The sequence below is a fragment of the Monodon monoceros genome, unplaced genomic scaffold (assembly GCF_005190385.1).
Source record: "Monodon monoceros isolate NGI ecotype Baffin Bay Population unplaced genomic scaffold, NGI_Narwhal_1 Super_Scaffold_6, whole genome shotgun sequence".
NCBI classification, from domain to species: Eukaryota; Metazoa; Chordata; class Mammalia; order Artiodactyla; family Monodontidae; genus Monodon; species Monodon monoceros.
Window position 1 is genome coordinate 55,289,346 of NW_021703783.1, and position 21,796 is coordinate 55,311,141.

At 39.6% G+C, this 21,796-nt stretch overlaps 1 protein-coding gene across 6 annotated transcripts in view; it reads left to right on the forward strand.

Annotated features, from left to right (window-relative positions):
- Positions 1-21,796, forward strand: part of LGR5 (leucine rich repeat containing G protein-coupled receptor 5) — a 119,072-nt gene that overhangs the window by 43,748 nt on the left and 53,528 nt on the right. For 5 of the 6 annotated variants that reach the window (XM_029204955.1, XM_029204951.1, XM_029204952.1 and 2 more), the window contains exon 2: positions 14,054-14,125. The exons of the other annotated variant lie outside the window; for it this stretch is intronic. In XM_029204955.1, coding sequence (XP_029060788.1) covers positions 14,054-14,125 — 72 coding nt within the window. The remainder of the gene's footprint in view (positions 1-14,053; positions 14,126-21,796) is intronic. 6 annotated transcript variants of the gene reach the window in all.

A 21,796-nucleotide genomic window follows, 5' to 3' on the forward strand; every position in this document is an offset into this window, starting at 1 on the left:
TAGCTCCTTTCATGAAAGCTTTTGGAAGATTTTCTTTGAAATATTGCCTTGGGAGTCTTTTCTGGGTAATTATTATGGAAACATTCGGTGCAGCCACAGCTCCAGAATTGTTTAAAAGACTCAATGACACAGCCTCAGAGTCACTCCTTGGGTTATACATGAACCATATCTTATAGTCTTTGGCTCCGCTCTTTGTTTTATATTTTCGTTGTTCAATAATAAAGTAACGAAATTTTCTGCTATAAGGAATTTATGATGTGAAAGAGGAGTAGGGAGGGAAGGTTTTTCTAAATTCCCTCTTTCAAAGAAAAAAGGTCATTGGAAACTTACTTTTTCTGTCATCACAAAAGGCAAAATTAATAGTTTTTTCTTGTGTGTAATTCATGTGTACTGGTTAACTGATTCTCAACCAGGGGCAATTTGACCTTAGGGGACATTTATTTGGCAATGTCTGTGCATTCGTTTCTTAGGACTGCCGTAACAAAGTACCACAGGCTGTGGCTTAAAAAACAGCAATTTATTTTCTCGTGGTTCTGGAGGCTGGAAGTCCCAAGACCCAGGTGTCAGCAGGGTTGGTTTCTTCTGAGGCCTCTCTCCTTGGCTTGTTGATGGCCATCTTCTCTCTGTGTCTTCACATGGTCTTCCCTCTGTATCTGTCTACGTCCAAATTTCCTCTTCTGATAGTAACACCAATCATATCAGAATAGGGTCCACCCTAATGACCTCATTTTAACTCAGTGACCTCTTTAAAATCCCTATTTCCAAATGCAATCACATTCTGAGTTACTGAGGGTTAGGACTTCAACATAAGAATTTGGGGGGAGGGGAGAATATAATTTAGCCCATAACAGTCAAGTTCTTGGTTGTCACCACTGGGGGAGGGGTGCTCCTGGTATCTAGCGGGTACAGCCAGGGATGCTACTCAACACCCTCCAATGCACAGGACAGCCCCCCACTACAAAGTATTATCAAGCCCGAAAGGTCAATAGAGTCAAGACTGAGAAACCCTGTTCTAGTTCCAAAGCCACTTGCTTGATTTTTTTTTCAAGCATAAAGAAAATCAATATATTCCTCAAGTGAACATTAGTATTGTGAATTATAGTACAGTCTTAGTTTGGACTCTGCAAATACTCATGTTCAAATACCTCATACAAAGACAAATTTGTGGGCATGAAAGAGCTTTGTAAACTGTACAGTTCTAGACAAATAAATGGAGTTATTGTTAAAAGAAAAAAATGAAACACAGTATAAAATATTAGCCCCTTTATCCTTCAGGGAAAAAATTCAGATAATTCCAGATGGACTGGGAAGGAGGGAAGAATGAAGGTAAAGAGGACCATTAAGATCCCATTGAAATTGCTTGAACTCCCCCCCACCCCCAGATGAGTGTGAAACCCAGAGTTATGACTGGAATTCTGGGATCTGGGGATGGAAGAGAGATGGACCAGGGGCTCCAGACCAGGAAGCCAAGAAAGACCCAAAAGAGGGTGTACAAAGGCTAAGTGGAAGCAGAGTCGGTAGTACAGAGAGGTCTGAATAGTCACTCCAAAAGTGCTGGCCAAGAGGTAAAAGCAGCCAGAAATTCCACCAACCTGTGACCAGGTTCAGAAAAGTGCGGAGCAAACTTTCCCTGAGCTATCTCCTTACATGCGTGGTAATTCTTAAGAGTGAGAAAGGTGATGCAATATTAGGACCAGAACTTAAGCTGTGGCAGCCAAATATTGAAATGAGAACTTGGATTCTAGTATATAGTGTAGCTGAAAAGGGCTGATCCCAAAAGCTTTGGAGTCAGACAGATCAGGTTCAGACCGTGGCTCTGCCACTTACTGCCAGTGTCATCTTGGGAAAGCTAAAGTTCTGTGTGTCCCTGTTTCTTCATCTATAAAATGGGTTGTTATCTGAAGATTCATTAGACTGTATGTGTCAGCTAAATGTTAGTTATTACTCCAGAAACATTTCAGAGATATAATCAATAGGGTTAATGACCATTTGGACGATGAATGATAGGATGACGTAAAAAAAAAAACAATAAACCTGAGGTTTCCAGCTTGGTTGCTTGAGAGAACAGTGATGCATTACTCAAAATGAGGAAACACAAGGAGAAAAGCTGGTCTGGGAAAAAGAGAGAAAACAATGAGTCCAGTTTGAAATGTGTTGGGCTGTAGGTGACTGGTCAATTAACCACATGGAGAAGGCCAAATATAAAGCTGTTAGAAATAAAGATCTGGGGCTTCCCTGGTGGCGCAGTGGTTGAGGGTCCGCCTGCCGATGCAGGGGACGCGGGTTCGTGCCCCGGTCTGGGAAGATCCCACATGCCGCAGAGCGGCTGTGCCCGTGAGCCATGACCGCTGAGCCTGCGCCTCCGGAGCCTGTGCTCCGCAACGGGAGAGGCCACAACAGTGAGAGGCCTGCGTACTGCAAAAAAAAAAGAAAGAAAGAAAGATCTGTAGTGCAGGTGCAAGTTCAAGTCTGGAAATTGTTCACAGAGAATAGAGAGAAGTAGAAAAGATAGAACCTTAGTGTATTCTTAGATTCTTAAACTTTTCTGATGATTTTTGATGATTATTCCATCCTTTAGAACATATAAAGCTCTATACTATCTTGTGGGAGGTGCAGGGAAAGTGGTTCCAAATTGGGTGGGAAGCTTTTGGTACATCTAGAACTGTTACACTAGGTGGATAAAGATCTACGTGGTGGATGAAAATGATGATGATGATTTTAGTTCTTAAATCTGCTTTCCCACATCGTTGCCAACTTTGTTGAGTCTGCCTCCCGTGAGTAATTTGCCACCATGGATTTCAAAACCAAACCAAACAAACAACAAGATTGCCCAAATAAAGAATACTTCCTTTCTGATTGGGACGTCTTCCTCTGAGAAAAGTACATAAACATTCACGACTGGCTCTGTGGGCTTCTTATTCTGACTGTTCAAAGAAGGTTTGGTTTGCTATTGTTATTTTTTCCTTTGCTCATTTGTTTTATTTTGTTGTCTGCTTGCTTAGTTTTCTATTTTGGGGTGTGTTCTGAGTACATGAGGTTTTTAGATAAATGATCTCACAAAAACTGTATCTATCTCTTCTCTTGTTATTGACAGAGCTTTAGAGGCTCTGTCTTTTCAGAGCTTCCATTAAAAATTAATATTAATAAAGCAAAGGGACCAGTAGAACATAAGCCTACTGTCTCTAAACATTTTTAAAATTATCCTGTAACTTTAAAGAGATTTTTTTCAGGATAACCATAAATATCAGTAAGCTAACATTTCTCTGCTCTTGATACATCTGTATAGGTAAGAGTTTTAATTTGTAAAAACATAAAAGAGATTATATTTTATAATAATAATGATAGCAAATATGTAGTGCTTATAACATGCCAGATACTGTTTTAAGTACTTTACATACATTAGCTCAATTATTTCTCACAACAATTCTATAAAGCAGATACTATTATTAAGTCCATCTCACAGATTAGGTAACTGAGGCACAGAGCTATTAAATAACTTGCTCAAGGTTACTCAGTTTAGAAATAGCAAAGCCAGGACTTGAACTAAGGCAAAATAGCTCCAGAATACATGCTCCTAACTATTACACCTCAACTATCTCAAAGAACAACTTTGAAACCTCAGAAAGAAAATACTATTAGAAGAGGAGTAAGGAGATTATTAGCTTTTTCTTTACATATCAATGTATAGCTTCACTTTTTACAACAAGTAAGTTTTAATTTGAAGGTCATCAAATAAAATATTCTTCTGGCACTTCAAGAAAAAGGGTATCCTGCTGGTCAAAGTCATATGAAAAGGCACTCAACTCTCTTAGACATGAGGGAAATGCAAATTAAAACCATAGTGAGATACCATTGTGCATACATTTAGCCAAAACAAACTAAGATTTAAAGAAGAATAATATCAATTTTGGCTATAACAAATGGAAACCAGTGGAATTCTAATACACTACTGGTGGGAGTATGAATCAATATAGCCACTTTAGCAAACTATTTGGCAGGATTTATTAAAGCTGAACATATGATACATATATACCTAGACCCAGCCATTCCACTCCTAGATATATACCCAACAGATATGCACTTATATATACTTTCAAGGAAAGGCATTTTTAAGAATGTTGATAGCAGCATCATTCATAATAGCCCCAAACTGAAAAGAACTCAAATGTTCATCAATAGTTCAGCAGATAAATAAATTGTAGTATAACAACAAAATGAGACACATATTGCATTGAGAAGGAATTAACTATTGCTACGTGCAACACATGGATAAATCTCATAAATGAGGGAAAGAAGCTAGAAAAACACAAAAAGCTATTCTCTGTACTACTAAGTGAAAGAAGCCAATCTGAAAAGGCTACATACTGTATGAGTCTAACTATATGACATTCTGGAAAATGCAAAACTATGGAGACAGCAAAAAGATCAGTGATTGTGCAGGCCAGGGGTGGAGGGAAGAATAGACGGAGCGCAGAGGATTTGGGGGGCTGTGAAAATACTCTGTATGATACTGTAATGCTGGATACATGTCATTATACATTTGTCCAAACCTATAGAATGTACAACACCAAGAGTGAACCCTAACGTAAACTACAGACTTTGGGTGATTATGGTGTATCAGTAGGTTCATCAGTTGTAACAAATGTACCACTCTGGTGGGGAATGATGTTAAGGCAGGAGACTGTACATGTGGGGAGGGGGAAGGGGTATATAGGGAATATCTGTACTTTCCATTTTGCTGTGAACCTAAAAATGCTCTTAAAAATAGTCTTTAAAAAAAACATGCTTTATGATTCCATTTATAGAAAGATCAAAATCAAGCAAAATTAATATAAAATGTTAGAAGTCAGCAGACTGGTTCCTTTTGGGGGGAGCAGTGAGTTAAGAAGCTTCTGAGGTGGTAGCAGTGATTTGTGCTGGTTTACAAGGGTGAGTTCACATTGTGAAAATTCAGTGGGTTGGACAGTTAGGATTTATTCCTTTTCCCATATATGTTATACTTCAGTAAAAAGTATTTTTCAAAGATACATTGTTTTGGAGTTAAAAACAATAACATGAGAAAAGTATCCAGACATACATTATTCATACTGTCATAAAATGCTACTCAAGCCTGCACCTTTCCTTTTGAAGTTCACAGGAGGGCTTATCTCTAGAAATGTATTTAAAAAGTGATCAATTAAAAAGTGCTGGAATGTCTCCATCCTGGATCCATTCATTGTTAACAAAGGTGTCTGGCAAAAAGCTAAATGCTATTGGATCTCCCAAGACAAATTTAACATGATTGTACTTAGAAGAAATAGGAATTGCATGGTGCTGCTAAAGAAGAAAATATTTGTCTTCAACTGTGACGGAGATTAAAGAACCTTTGTTGTTGTTGCTTTCTTTGTTTAATAATCACGCTATAAGGAATGGCCTCTCTGTTCACTGATTCACGTATCAAGTCTCAAATAGAGACAGTATGGCTGGATTTTAAGATGGTGGACTAAATACTTACTGCAGTCGTGCCTCTCCCACAACAAATCCATAGAAATGATAAGAAGGGTAGATATTTTTGCAGGAGAGGAGGAGCAAAGGAAAAGTAGAAGGAAAGAAGAGGGAAAATTGGGAGCTTGGGATTGACATATACGCACTACTATATATAAAATAGATAACTAATAAGGCCCTACTGTGTAGCACAGGGAACTCTACTCACTACTCTGTAATGACCTATATGGGAAAAGAGTCTTAAAAAGAGTGGATATATTTATATGTATAACGGATTCACTTTACTGTACACCTGAAACTAACACAACATTGTAAATCAACTACACTCCAGTAAAAATTTTTTAAAAAAAGAAGAAGAAGGGGGAAGGAGGAACAGGAATAAAAAGAAGGAGGAAGAACAGGAGGGGGGATATAGGCAGGAGCAGAAGCGTAGAAGGAGTGGGGGAGGGGAGGAGAAACATGAGCATAAATGTACTTGGGCAATGGGGGTAGAAGGGGACTTTCAATGGATGAGAATCTCTGAGGAATCCCTAGGACAGAAAACAAATAGGATTGACTGAAAAGAGAAACCACAACCCTAATTGTGAGCAAAAGCCATTGTGGAAGGTGGGCACAACACAAAGTGTGTTTTGTTCCCAAAAGTGTTTTGTACCAAAAGGATTACATGCCTCACAGTTAGGATTATGTAGCCATTTGATGAGAAACCTGATTTTTTTTAATGGATTGGGTAAGATCATCTGCTCACTCATAGGACAGAGGCAGTAGAAGAGGGTTCAATTCAACATTCACTGAGTATCTTCTGTATGCAAACATGTGGCTAGATACTAGGAGTACTGTGATGAAAAAATGGCCACTGATCATGAGGAATACAGCCTACTGCAGGAGACAGACACATGAACACATCATTTCAATATGATGTCATTAAATGTATGGGGTGATACAGGAGGATGGAGAGCAAATCACTTACACAAATGTGATAAGGCTTCCTGGAGGAGATGACACCCACCCAACCCGAGTCTTGAAGGATGAATTAGAATCAATATGCCAGAGTGACAAAGGGTTGGTGTGCTCCCCAGTGGAGCTTGTATGCAATACTAACAAATGGGGATTTCATCTGGGAGGTGATAGGAATTGAAAAGTTTTAAGTAGGGTGGCTAATTCTGCATTTTTGGATAGATCACTCTAGTTGCCATTCGGAGGGTGGGCCTCAAAGGATAAGAAGCAGGAAGCTTCTGGAAGCAGGCAGCCACAGAGTTGGGAGGCAGTTTCAGATGACTGGGTCAGAGAGAGTAAGGACAGAGTTAGGAGAGAGAAAAGGGGATAGAGAGGATAAAAAAAAGAAAAATAGGAAGAGCTGAATAGTATCTAAGATTTGAGCTTTTTGACAGGAAGATGGTGGTGGCATTAACTGGAAACTGGCCCCACAAAAAAAGAAATGAGTTCGGAATAGAAAATAATTATTTCCATTTTAGACACAGTGCATTCCTGCAAGATTGGTAAACGGACATATCCAGAAGGAAATTAGATAAATGATTCTGAAGGAGAAACATTAAGACTAGGAATATGGCTTTGGGGGGTAATGGGCATCTAAGTGATATTTAAACCCGTGAGAGTAAGTAACAGTCACCAAGAAGAAAGGGCAGAGATTGCAGAACACTAGGCCAAGGGTAGAGCTCCAGAGAATACTGCCACATAAGGGGTAGATAGAAGACGATCCCACAAAGAGTCTATAGAAAGTTGGGAAAGAATCCTGAGAGAATGATGCCTTGGAAACTATAAAGTATAGAGCTTCCAGAAAGAGAGTCTGGTGTAGGAGAGAGGTCCAGTAAGTCATGTGTTCATTAGATTTGACAACATGGAGGTCATTGTTTCTATGGCAAGAGCAGTTTCATTGGCGTGTAGGGCTGGAAGCCTGTGTGTTATGGGCTGAGAAGGGAATAGGAGGTGGAGACTACAACTGGAGACTTAGAAACAACCCCAAAGGGAATGAGAAAGATTAGGTAGCAGGTAGAGGAAGACATGAGATCGTAAGATCTGGTTTTTTGTTTGTTTTACTCATGGAAAAGACTTGACTACATTTATACATTGAAAGGGAAGAGAAAGAAATTGAAAATGCAGGAAATAGAAGGAATTGTTCATGAAATCATGTGCTGTAGCATCCTGGGGGTGGGGAGATGGGACCCATGAGCAAGAGAAAACTGTGGGTATCTTAAGCAAGGGACAAAAGAGAACAAAAATTTGGCCTATGTCATGTTTGATCTAAAGAATCCCAGTTAATTCCACGAAGTCAGAGGGAAGGTGACCATGATGGGAGTGGCTGTCCATTAAGGGGTCTGAGGCAAGCGGTAAAGGTTGGCAGCAGTCCCTGCAGGAGTAAACTGAGCCATAACAAATAACAGGACAGTGCAGCCGTGTAGAGAGCCCACAAAGACCATGAATTTATAGTAACTAATCTGCACATTTGTGAGTTTTTCTTTTCTAGTGGCACTCAGTCCACTGAGATAGTAAAAGAGAAGATGAATTACGGTTTTCTCCCAGAGCTGGGGTTTTGCCAGTAGTGGGAAACAAAAGACAGTTCAGGGCGATGGTGAGATAGTGATCCAGGAGATCAATGTATGATCTTAGGCTAAGACAAGTCTTTGATCCTGGAAGTATCCAAGGACTAGAGGTGGAAATAGAGAACAACTAAGCTGGAAAGAGAAGAGTTTGTGTCTGAAACACGGGGGTCTGTTAAGCACTGGAGTAGTCATTTGGAAATAGAGAGGATAATGCACTCTAGGGAAAGAGAATCACATGGGTAAAGACAGATGCAAAGAGGAACAGAAAGAATTTCAGTGTAACTGGAACACATGTTGCAGAGAGGAAGGTGGCGTAAGATCAAGGTGGAAACATGCTTTAGGCCAGGTTGTGAAGAGCCTACGAAGGTAGGGACATTGGTTCCTCTAAGCGGCCTGAAGTCCGCCCAAGTTCTCAGGCAGGGGAGTCCCAGCTGGGTGTGGTTGTGTAGGCTGTACCTGGCACCGGAGCTCTCCATGGGGGGCTGAACTCCAAGCCAAGCTCTCTTTGCCACCCAACTCACTCTGCTCCCTGGCTGCTTCTGCAGGAGGCAAATGACCTTTTCTTTAATTTACCACCCTCCCCTCCCAGAGGGGAAGCGCTTCTCCAAATCATCCGAGGGGATGCCTTTCTTATTGGCCAGCAATGTCTCTGAGTGGAGTGACATGATCGGATGGACTTTTCAGGGTGACCTCTCTGGCCATGGTGTAGAAGATGACCTAGAATGAGGAGGCACGGTAAACAGGAGAGCAGAACAGTTACCAACAGAGCAGGGACCTGACCAAAAGTAGCAGCCAGGAAGGAAGAAGTGAGGCCAGATGCAGGAGCAAGCTTTGCAGCAGAATTAACACTGGGTGACTTAGGGACATAGGGACAGCAGGAAAGGGAAAAGTTGAAGATGACTCAGATTTCTTCTCCACTGTCTTCCTAGACCTGACCACAATTAATGCTCAATTAATATTTTGTCACATGAAGAAAAATAAATAATAGAGTTGCAAGCAACAAAGACACTTTCAAGAGAAAGATACTATCTGCTTGGGGGGAACTCTCTACCCAGAGGAAACAATATCTTTAGTTAGCCTCCTAAATTCTGAGTGAGTTGTAGAACTCAGAGCACCCATCTAGAAATTCAGAAAGAGTTATTCCTAAGCACTGTTCACAGCCTTGGCTGAACATTCAAATAACCTGAGAAGTTTTTTAAAATCCCAATGCCTATACTGGACCAACTGACTCAGAAACTCTGGGGATGGGACCCAGGCATCTATATTTTTTAAAGCTCCGGCAATGGTTCCAGTAGATAGTCAGCTGCTCCCATGGAACTTTGCAAATCCTATTCCAGATTTCTAGATGTGGTCATTAACACAGTGTAGACAAGAGCTGGGTCAGAGACAGGGAAGAATGGTTTAACATATTTGACCATCTTGTCACAATGAATCCTCCATTTCTGATGAAATCCTTTTACCTAGTGACCAGTTATTCAAAATTAATCTCAACATCTTGGCAAAAGATGAAAAAAATTAAAGAAGTGCATTACATTGCTTCACTGATTTTAGGAAACTGAACCATGGGCCAAATGTGGTGCAAAATAGGGACTTTTTTTAAATGATAGTTTAAAAAGTAAGTAATGCACAGATTTGGAAACTATTTTAAGATCCCTTTATTCTGCTAAAGTTATATGTGTTCCAGGGGTCAGAAAGACCAAATACTACAGAAGAAAAAACAGAAAAGTTTAAAAAATAATTTAAGAGTGAGAATGAGGATGTTTTTATACAGAGTGGAAAATTTGTTGGAAAAAAGGAAAAGCAAAAAACCAAGGGCAAGTACAGCCCTAGGCTCCAGCCCAGGGGCTTTCCCATTAAATTCTGCACTGTGACTTGGAGACCTCTCAACTCCGTGAACCTCATTTTCTTCCCTTTTAAGTGGGCAACCTCACCCTGCTGAGTGCCAGTCCTCTCTAGCAGCCAAACATTCTCATTCTACCATGTTTTACTCAAAGTTGAACTGGCTAAAAGTAATTTAAGTCTTGCCCTTCTTGACACGAAGGCAAGAACAGCATTGCTCACCAAAAGGCATGGTCTGAGGACCCCTCCCAGGCCAGGGTTATTTTTTACTAATCCACAACAGATAAGGATTTGAGAGTAAAGGTTTAGAAACTTTCACAGAAATTGAATAATCTGTCAAGTCACATAACAAAATATTGAGGCTTGTATTTTGCATATCTTTGTGTTATTTCACTTTTCTATTAATTAATTTTATAAAAATATAAGTCCACAGCAAAGTAGAACTTGTTTTTCATTGCTCTTTTACCATGGACAGCTGGGGAAGCACTGAGCTAGACCGGTGTTACATTTGAACATCAATGCAAAAGGTGCACACAGAAGAGAAAAGGTGAATGCGACTAATTTTTACCTTACCCACTTTGGATTCATGTTTTAAAAGTCTATTTCATTTTACTTTAGATTGTTATTATTAAGTTATTTTGTGCCATAGGTTTATCTGCATTGTTAGCAGCTCTTTAAAAGAAAACTGCCTTCACAACATTGTAAATTAACAATACTTCAATAAAAAAAAAAAAGAAAAAGAAAGTAAACAGTCTATATTAGAAAACAGGTCGTAAAGGGTCGGTTTAGCAATACAGCCGCCCCTCGGTGTGACTGGGGGATTGGTCCCAGGAGCCCCCGCGCATACCAAAGTCTGAGGATGCTCGAGTCCCTTATGTAAAATGGTGTAGTTCAGTGAATACAATCAGCTCTCTGAATCTGGGATGAGAAACCCACGGATATGGAGGGCCGAATGTACGAGCTCATTTTCTGGGAGGAACCACAATGTCAGGTAACAGGGAGAAGTGATTAATTTCCTGTTGGGAAAGGGAGGTACTCTCCTTTTCAAGAAGCAAATTAAGTCTCTCCCTCCTGACTGGAAACAGCTATCATAGGGTATGAAACTATTAATGTAGGAACACCCTTGTTTAAATATGAGGAAGCCTGAACAGGGAGGTTCATTTTCCCAAGATCGTGCAGCTAGCACATGGGGAGGCCAGGATTCAAACCCAAGACACTGTACACTAACAATGGCTGTATTCTTTCTGCTGCTCCACCATAAAAATGCTCCAGGGGGAACCCTGAGAGTGACTGCTGATGTAAGTTTCACTTCCAGGTGCCTGAAATAGGGTAATAAATAGTAAAATAATGTGGAGTGCTTATGAATCTCCTTAAACATAAATTTCCTTGTTCTATTTAGAGCTTTCTGCAATAGACAAGATCAGTGTTTGTCCCAGACTGATTTGCACATCACACAGGGAAATAGGAGAGGAGAGGAATGTCAGTGCTATCCACACCAGCTGTCTTGAGACTGGTTTGATCTAAGTTACTAATAAACATGCTCTAGAAGCAAACCACCGGGTCCTCTTAGGAAATAAGTGGGATATCAGTTAAAAGTAAGTGAATATGCCTTAGAAATATCAAGTCTTTGCAGAGATTATATAGACACTGTAAGGAATCCAGAGACTGTATTGTTTAGTTTAATATATGCCTGTTCAGTGAACTAAACAACCTTGCTACTTCAGAGAAATATCTGCACGGGGAACTAAAATTGCGAATCAATTATCTGGCTCTCTTATCTAAATAGTGCCAGGAAGAAAAAATCAGATTTTGAATATATGGACAATACAAATTTTTCTAGTCTATATTTTTAGCATTGTTTAGTTTTAGCTTGAGAATATAGCATTTTATTCAGCTACATCATTGTTTACCAACAATGATATTAAAATTAATAATTAAAATTAATAAATATTAAAATTAATAACTCTGGGGGTTTGCCATACTCTAAAACATTTAGCAAAATATTTTATCTTCCCTGTACATGCTCGTGACTTTTTAAAGGCACAGAGTGAATGATCCCTTAGTTCTTGGCACCACTGATTAAAAGTTAATATTTGATAAAGGTATCAAGCTATCAACACTGAAATCTGCTGGTTAGGTGCAATGGTTGTGGCCACTTCAATAACAAGAATAATCCGGATTTTTTTTAAAGCTCCTGGGTGACACTACTTGGCATATACACTGAGAAAACCATAATTCAAAAAGAGTCATGCACCACAATGTTCACTGCAGCTCTATTTACAATAGCCAGGACAGGGAAGCAACCTAAGTGTCCATCGACAGACGAATGGATGAAGAAGATGTGGCACATACATACAATGGAATATTACTCAGCCATAAAAAGAAATGAAATTGAGCTATTTGTAGTGAGGTGGACGGACCTAGAGTCTGTGATACAGAGTGAAGTAAGTCAGAAAGAGAAAAACAAATACCGTATGCTAACACATATATATGGAATCTAAAAAAAAGAAAGAAAGAAAGAAAATGGTTCTGATGAACCTAGGGGCAGGACAGGAATAAAGACGCAGACATAGAGAATGGACTTGAGGACACGGGGAGTGGGAAGGGTAAGCTGTGACGAAGTGAGAGAGTGGCATGGACATATATACACTACCAAATGTTAAATAGATAGCTAGTGGGAAGCAGCTGCATAGCACAGGGAGATCAGCTTGGTGCTTTGTGACCACCTAGAGGGGTGGGATAGGGAGGGTGGGATAGGGAGATGCAAGAGGGCGGGGATAAGGGTATATGTATATGTATGGCTGATTCACTTTGTTATACAGCAGAAACTAACACAAGAATGTAAAGCAATTATACTCCAATAAAGATGTTAAAAAAATAAAATAAAAGCTCCTGGGTGAAATTGGCATAGGTGGTCAAAAGACACAAATTTCCAGTTATGCAAGAAATAAGTCTTGGGGATGTAATGTACAGCATAGTGACTGCAGTTATAATACAATATTGTATATTTGAAAGTTGCTAAAGAGAGTAAATATTAAAAATTCTCATCACAAGAAAACAAATTTTGTAACTGTGGTGATGAATGTCAACTAAACTTACTGTGGTAATCATTTCACAATATGTACATATATCATTATGTTGTACACCTAAAACTAATACCATGTTATATGTCAACTGAATCATTTTTTAAAAATAATAAATAAAAATAAGCTCCTTATCTTATCTCAAGATAAATTTTAAGTATGTAGACCCGCTCTGAGATTATAATGGCATTAGTTCTGAGTCTTGGCGTTTGAGCACGTCATTTTTCAAGTCAACCTTCAGCTGACTGTTATGCGGTCTTAGTTGGTCTTGAGTAGACTCTGCCTATCAGTTGGTCTTTTGGCCTCTGAGATACAGACAGCATATACCAGTGATGCTGTAGGATTATGTGGGAGACAGTAAAGAAATAGAAAAGTAAAAACAATAAAATCTAATTACACGGAGTTTCGCTTAAAACAAAAATTGATTGAGTTCTGCCCAAAGTGGCTTGTTGTTTCCTGTGCCAGGAACTACTGTGCAGGCCCAGCAGGAAGTGTGCTACAGAGCAGGATCGCATTACACCCTTGTTTTATGGTTCATTTCACTTATTTAATGCAATCCGAGAACCTGCAAAAGGAACATGTTCGAAGGAGGGAATAGGCTTTTTGTCTTGTTTTGTTTTGTTTTTTTAAGTTTCTTTGAATCAAAACATTTGTTTCTACAAGGTGCTTATAGTCCCAGAGAAAGAGGACTTCCAGAATTGCACGGTGAAGACATTTCTCTTTGCCACAAAATTTAAAGCAGGACCCGACGCTGAGTTATGTCTAGGGTGGTTGAGTTATGTCTGTTCCCTTTGCTGGTCTACTCAGGACATTTTAAACATGAAGAATTACAACCATGCCCATGAATGGTCTATCATTTTGAATTCCGTATCAGCTCCTCCTAGGGTCTCTGATTTGACTGAGAGCCCATGATGTTGGGGGGGACATGGGAGGAAAGGAATATATTTAACGTGCAAAAGAGCGATTCATTTGTCAAGCAACACAACGAGTTCCTTTGGCTGTATTGCTTGCAAATGTGTGAACTGAACAGCTGGACTGCCTTGTGGTGGCAGACGCCGCTCCTCACACACTGCCTCTCTTCCTCTCCAGAGACCTGAGTATGAACAACATCAGTCAGCTTCCCCCGAATCCTCTGCACGGTCTCCGCTTCCTGGAGGAGCTGTAAGTATCAGCGGAGTCGTGCCGCATCTAGTCAACACTGGACACGTTCTTGTATTTGTCTCTCGTCCTTACTGTGAGAACCAGATAAAACAAGGCAGGAAAGCTGTCAGCACCAACGATCTGGGCACATGAGGAAACACTTAGCTGGGAGGGGAAAAGAAAGAATCGCTTAGGATTCTGGAAATCAACTTATAAAAGGGTTTACCATGAAGCTACAACTTTCTAAGGTGAGGCTGAGCCAAACAAATTAAAAGTTTAAAACAAAAGCTGTTTAAAAGAGCTGGAGAGCTCTTTGGAAATAGTTAAGCAGCAGGATATTAGAAGTTTGAATACTGGTTCATGTTTATTAAAATTGCAAGTAAAGCCATAATCAAAACCAAAAATTGCCTCTTGGTTTGGCTTATGACAGGGAGAATTGAGTCCTCATTTCATAGCACCAAAACTTCTTGTCCTAATCACTTTTAATTACTGTTTTCCTACTTTTAAATTGAGCTTCCCTGAAGGCTTGAACTGAAAACCATGAAATCCACAGAGGACTTAAAACTGGTCTCTCCCAAACTCACTGTAAAAAAATAAAATTCAATTTTTTTAAAAAGGAGGAAGCTAAAATTAGCTAATGATACACAGAGGAATCTTGATTAAGTCTGGTAATCACTTTCCAGAAGATGAAAAAGAACTCTATAAACCAAAATCTGCATTTAAAAATTCATTTGATCCTCTTACTCTTTTGAGGGACGGGGACTTAGGGGAGGGATGCACCGTCGTCATAGGCTTCATGAAGAAGGTTTGGCACCATCAGCTAAATAAATCCTCTGACTGTTGATTAAAGGAATTGTTTAGGCAATGACCTCTTTTGAAAATACCCCTTTTATAATTCCTAGAGTCCGGGTCCAATTTGGGGAGTAATTTAAATTGTTGATGCACCACACGATCCACCTTGGGAGGTGGAAAGAACCATCCATCACAACCAAATTACACTACACTGATCATTTTTTTTCAAGAGGATAATATTCTCAAATTTCTCCCCTTTAGAGTTGGATCTATATTTATTTTTGATGGCGTTAGCTTTCTCACAAATGTTGTTATTTTACTACTGAAATCAGCTGAACATGCCCAGATTGTTATCGAGGAGTATGGTAAAAAAGCTTAGATTACTAGATTATACAGCAAGTTTTTATCATTCAAAAAATGGATTTTCACTTTGGGTTGTCCAGGCTCCTCTTCTCTTTTCTCTCTGGCCATTTCTGTTGCTAAAAATTTAACCCTCATCAGGACTGGGACCATGTCTGTCCTAGTCTTGGCTGGTGTGTAATGAATAATCAATACATTTTTGATGAATGAATGAATGAACTAATGAGAAAGCAAAACATGTAAAAGGAGCTTCTTATACTTGTTCACCGCCTTAGAAAAAAGTAACAGATTTAGTTGACATGAGCCAATATTTTTAGATTATTTTTAGTAAATTTCAAACATCAGCATTTTTTTCTTGTTTATATTCTTCTCATCTGCCCTCTCTCACCATAATTAATATACAATACTTGGTCCTGTTTACCCCCATATTTCTAAAATATGCATTCCCACTGCCTTTCTCTTTAATTTCCTTATAATATGCAATGGCAAAAGGCTTCCATTCTCCTTCAACATACACCTCAGCTTTCAACCACAAACCAAATCAATAAATAATTCACTTCCCCAAGGACTTTGTTTAATAGAGTTCCTCCCTTGGTGACCCAATTCATTCAGAATAACTCCTCTTTCTTCATGAGGTGAATGTTAATTTTCATCCAAGACCAGTTCTTCAAAAGATAATTGAGAGAAAAAAATAGGGGAAAGAAGGTGAGGGAACTACCATTTGAAAAGCCTATTTTTACAAATTACCTTATTTTTATGTCTCTGGAAACTCCATCAAGTATCTTGACCGTGGAATCATAGAATTTCAGAAGTAGATGGGACCCTTTAAAGACTATTCGTTCCATTTCCTCCTTCTGTTCTGAAATTCCCTCTGCTGAGCTGGCCAACTTGCTGAATTTAAAAGCAAGACCACTTTCCCATATATAATTCTGTGCTGCATCTAACTGATGTTTTGAAGACATCATTATTCATTTAGTGGCAAAAGGGGATAATATTTATAGAACCTGGAAAAATGATCAACTCTGCTTGGTCTATTCCTTTCTTCCCAAGGCTAAATTTAGGGTGTTGTGGGTTTAAACACACACACCCATCTAGCAGAGCATTTTGATCATGCCTTTGTTATGTGCTGATTGTTTCCGTTAGACTCAGCTATGTTTAAGTCTGTATTCTCTTCTGGAGTATAAGATCTTCGAAATAATAATATAATTATAATGACAACAGTAATAGCTTACTCTGTGACAGGCACTGTTCAAAATGTTTTGCACACATTATCCCACTGAATCCTCTTAACAACCCCATAAAAGTAGATATTATTATTATTCTCACTTCAAGATTATTAAAAAAAAAAAAAAAACCAAGTACAGAGAAAACAAGGAACTTACCCAAGATAATGGAGTACATAAGTGTCAGAACTAAGACTCAAATTCACTTTCAAAGCCATACTCAGAAAGCAGAAGGAGGCTTTGGAGTTGTTCTTCATTCATCTGTGCTTTTCTTTTCCCCGATAGTACCTAGTATAGTGGTCTGCACAGCTGAACACTTTAAACTCTTGTTAAACTGAGCTTCGTAATGATAGGTGTGTTCATCTGTGTGTGTCTGGGTATATGTGAGGGAATGAAAAAGAGTGAGACAGAAAGGAAGAAAGAGCTGTCTACCCAGCAGGGAGAGATTAGATATTCAGGTTATTTGTTCACTACCCTCATATATTGGCTCTGAGAAAAGTATCATCATAATTTTCAGGTGCAGAATTTCACATTACTCAACAGGAACAAAACCTTAGTTATTATTTTTACATATGCATAAATATACTTAAGCAGCATGTTTTATATAGTATTCTATTGGGTTGGCCAAAAAATTCATCCAGGTTTTTCCATAAGATATTATAGTAAATAAATGACCTAATAATAAATAAGTGAACTAATAGATGACCATCCATACAGCTAGAAACAGACATTTAGATATCTGTTATTGTATGTGTTACATCTGTTGTTGTATCTGTTATTGTGTGTGTGTATCTGTTGTTATAACAAACTGTTCAAATGTTAAACTGTTCTGAAAGTATTCTTTTGTTCAGTTTACTCAGTTCATCTCTATGCTTTATTGTTTATCCATTCATTCAGAAACTGGTACTGATATTCTCAATGATATTAATAAAATTCCCACCACAAAACTCAATTTTTAGAAAACACTATTAATAAAGCCAAGTTACCACTCTTCCCCTTAGCTCTAATTGCCCAGTTATCATCTCCCTAGTTTAATCCATCTATGTCATAAGCTGTGTAGACAGTCATGATTCATCTCTCATCCATCACTGGTCCTGTATTTCAAAATCCTCTAAGAATGAATAAAGTCCTAGAGGTATCCCTAATGTATTTTTTAAATATATTGTAACCCTGGAGAAAGTGGCTATGTAGAGCAAATATTTAAGAAGAATTAAAGCCATCACGATTAATGGTGGTCTTCTCTTCCTCCTGACCTTCTGGAACACTTACTACCTGTGTCACATGTCTTGGTGCATTCAAGTCTTGTTTGTTATTTGTTATTTTTGTTTTATGACTCCGCAAGGCGACCAGGCATGCACAGGCCAAACGCCCTGCTGGTGCAACGTGATAGCACAAGGAAGAGAGAGAGCCTTTTTCCTAAAAAAAAAAATCTGAGTGTGGTTCGGCTGTGTGCTGTGTAGAGAGGAGAACACAGTACCTAGAAGCAGAAGCAAGCCCAGGACTCCTCTCCTGACTCTGCCACTTACTAGGGGATAATCCACTTGACCTCCCTGGGCCTCAGGGCATGATGGTAAAAGCCACCCTTGCCTGTTTTGAGATTCTGAGGATCAAATGAAATGATGATGAAAGAACTTTGGTAAACTATAATTTACATATTGAGTTGTGTTAGCGAAATGAAAACACTTTCAAGAGGATTCTCACTTCCTTCTTTCCTATTTCATGAGCTTGATTTTGGAGTAATCCCAGGGATCCAGGATTTGTGAAGGAAAAACTGTTTCCAACCATGAGGTTTAACGGATATAGGCAACCAGTGCAGGTAGTTTTTACCAAGTTTGAACATCCTGAGCAATAATTGTATTTCTTTCCAACAGTATCTCTCCCAATTCCATTTCTTCAGTTCTACTAAGGACTTCATGTTGATGTTTGCTATTTGGACAAATAATAAATCCCACATTTGGTCCATCAGAGTGTGGTTCTGATGTTAGGAACTAAAAGATCGTGCCTAATGCTGACATGTACAAGTTCCTTTAAACTTAGATTGGTAGCTTGATTAAACCAGAGGGAAAAATGAATTGTTACCATTTTAAACAGTCTAAGTTAAAGGCCTTTGTTTCCCAGTACTATTTTAAAATCTTCCCAGATTCTAATGCTATTGGAATCAAATACTCGATTTAGGAAGGAAACCTGAGATGCTCTGGGGAGGTTTGTTTTTAAGTTACTATTGTTCCCTGGAACTGTTTGCTCATATTATGGTTGGCCTTAAAGAATCTCTATATAAATAGTAGATATCTATTATTTCAGATGAAATTAGTAATGAGAAATACCACCAAACTTCCTGAAAGTACAGTCTATGCTTGTTACTTCTACTTCCTCATCATGTTGCTAAAAATAGTGAGAGCTGTCCTGCCTGTCTTTTGAGATTTTTGTCTGAAGAGCAAATGAATTGATGATGAAAGAACTTTGGTAAACTCTAATTCACCTATTGGATTGTGTTAGTGAAATGAAAACACCTTCTTGCCCATAAATAATCTTCCTGACCCTTGGCCTTGTCAGAGTGCTCAGTCTCTCCTTTTCATAGATCTGGTAATTGATTATAAATGCTGCCTCTGGTCTTCCCTGGTGGCACAGTGGTTGAGAGTCCGCCTGCCGATGCAGGGGACGCGGGTTCGGGCCCCGGTCCAGGAAGATCCCACATGCTGCGGAGCGGCTGGGCCCGTGAGCCATGGCCGCTGAGCCTGCGCGTCTGGAGCCTGTGCTCCTCAATGGGAGAGGCCACAACAGTGAGAGGCCCGCGTACCGCAAAAAAAAAAAAATGCTGCCTCTTTACCTTTAAAATCTGTATTAAAATTTTTTAAAGAATTAATTTAAAATATAAGAAAAGAAAAAATGCTGCCTCTTTGAAACTTTTTTTCCTCTAGTGTTATTTTATGTTCTCTTCCAAATGTCTGTTCATACAGCTGGATATAGAGATTTAGATCTGTCCTTGTGTATGTATGTGTATCTACATATATGTGTGTATATATGTGTGTGTGCATGTGTGTGTATGTGTGTGTGTATATATTATATATATATATACATATAATATATACAATTGTAATGGCGATTAGGGCACTGTTCTTAAAGTGCCCTACCTTTCTGCCTCCTCTTTTTCTCCTTAGCCTTCTTTTCTCCTCTACCCCTAACATATAGACATTCCCTAGATTGCCTCCCTTCTCAGTTCTCTTCAGTTCATTCATTCAGCGTGTATTTATTTAGCCAGTGGGGACATAACAATGAATATGACTTTCTACGTTTCATTCGTTCAGTCAAGAAGTCCCCACTCCAGGCGAGACAGATGATAAGCAAGGAAACAAACACGGATGATATTTGCTGATTATGACAAGAGTGATAAAGAACACAAACATGGTTAAGTAGAGAATAAATAACAAGGGATGACAAGGAGGGAAAGTGTCTCAAAGAAGGTGACATCTGAACTGAGCTCAGGAGGATGAGGGGAGTTGGTGGTCTGCAGAGCTAGGGTAGAGTGTATCTAGTAGGGGAATAGTGTGAGCAGAGGCCCTCAGGTAGGAAAGAAAGTGATATGTTTGTGGATCTGAAAGAAGATCAGGGTGGCCAGAGCAGAGTGAGAGGGAGGGGAGGTGACAGGGGATGGGGCTGGAGAGAAAGGCAGGGGCCAAATCATGCAGGAACAATCAGGCTATGTATAGAATTCAAATAAGAGCAATGGGAAGCCATGGAGGATTGTATGCAGCTAGTGCAATAAATAGGATTATGATTTATAAAGATTTCTCTGATTTTTGTATGCAAAATAGCTTGGGGTATTACGGAAGCAGAGAGACCTGTTAGGAGGCTACAAACTCATTAGGAGACAACTACCGTTGTCTGGGAAAGAGAGTCAAGATTTGAACGACCTCTGTTATGTAGATGACCCCCAAATCCATATTTCTAGCTGAGATCTCTTTTGTCTTTGACTGCTAGACCAGTGGTTCTCAAAGTGTGGTCCCTGGACCAGCAGCATTGGCACCACACGTGAGCTTGTGAGAAACGCAAACCCCAACCCATGTGCCCCACCCCAACCTAATGAATCAGGAACTCTGAACTCAGGACACTGCCTTTAACAAGCTCTCCTGGTGATTCTGATGCATGATGAAGTTTAAGGACTGCTACTCTAGGCCAGTTGTTCTCGAATTTTAGTGACATCAGAATCTCCTACAGTGCTTGTGAAACCGCACATGGCTGGACCCCGCCACAGAGTTTCTTCAGCAGGTTGAAGGTGGAAGGGGAGGATGTCAAGAATTTGCACTTATAACAAATTCTCTGGTGATACCAATACTGCAAATCTAGGGACCACACTTTGAGAATCCTCCACTACCCAAGTGACACCTCCACCTACCCCACCAATACTTTAAAACTCAGCAAGTGCAGAACCAGATCCATTCATGAACACACAAACCATCCTCCACAACAAGATTTTACTCCTGCCTTTGCTTCTCACCATCAGCATTCTTATGATCCAAACTTATGGTCACTGTGTCTGTCACTGCCTTTGCATCTGTCATTCTTTCTCACCTCCTGTATCAGCCAGTTTCCAAGTCTTAAAGCTCATAATTCCGCATCTTCTTTCCCATTTGTTCACTCTATTTCATCACCACCTAGTTCAAGTTCTTACTGTCTCCTCTGGATAACTGTTCAAATTTGTTGACTAATCACCTCTCCTGATTCTCCCAATAATTAACAATTGAATCATTGTCTCCGGGGATGGAGACCATGAAGATCTCTAGGTGATCTTATCAGTATGAAACCGTGAGGACTGCTTCAGAGTTTCCCACCTTGCAGAGGCATTAGAATCACCCAGAGACATTTTAAAACTACTAATTACCACGGCCCATTTCCAGAGATTCAGATTTAATGGGTCTCAGTGGAGACCCAGACATCATTCTTTTAAAGCTCTACGGGGGGCTGGGACCCACTGGGATATATGGAAGCTTTACAACAGAGGAAGAGAGTCAGGCACTCATCGTTGACTGGACCTAGGGACTGAAAGGAAGTCTGAAGGTGCAAGATGACTCTGAGTAAGGTTATAACATTAGGTGCTAGGAGACAGGTGAGGCACTGTCAATAGAAACAGGGAATTCAAGGGGAATAACTAATAATTTGGAGGCAAGAGGATGTCTGGTTCTGGGTTTACTAAGTGCACGGTGCCAGCAGGACACCCAAATGGGAATGTCACTAACGAAGTTGGAATGTGAGTCTGGAATGTGATGATTCTGTTCTAGAGAGAATGATTGGAAAGTTGTTTACGAAGAGGTGATTGCGG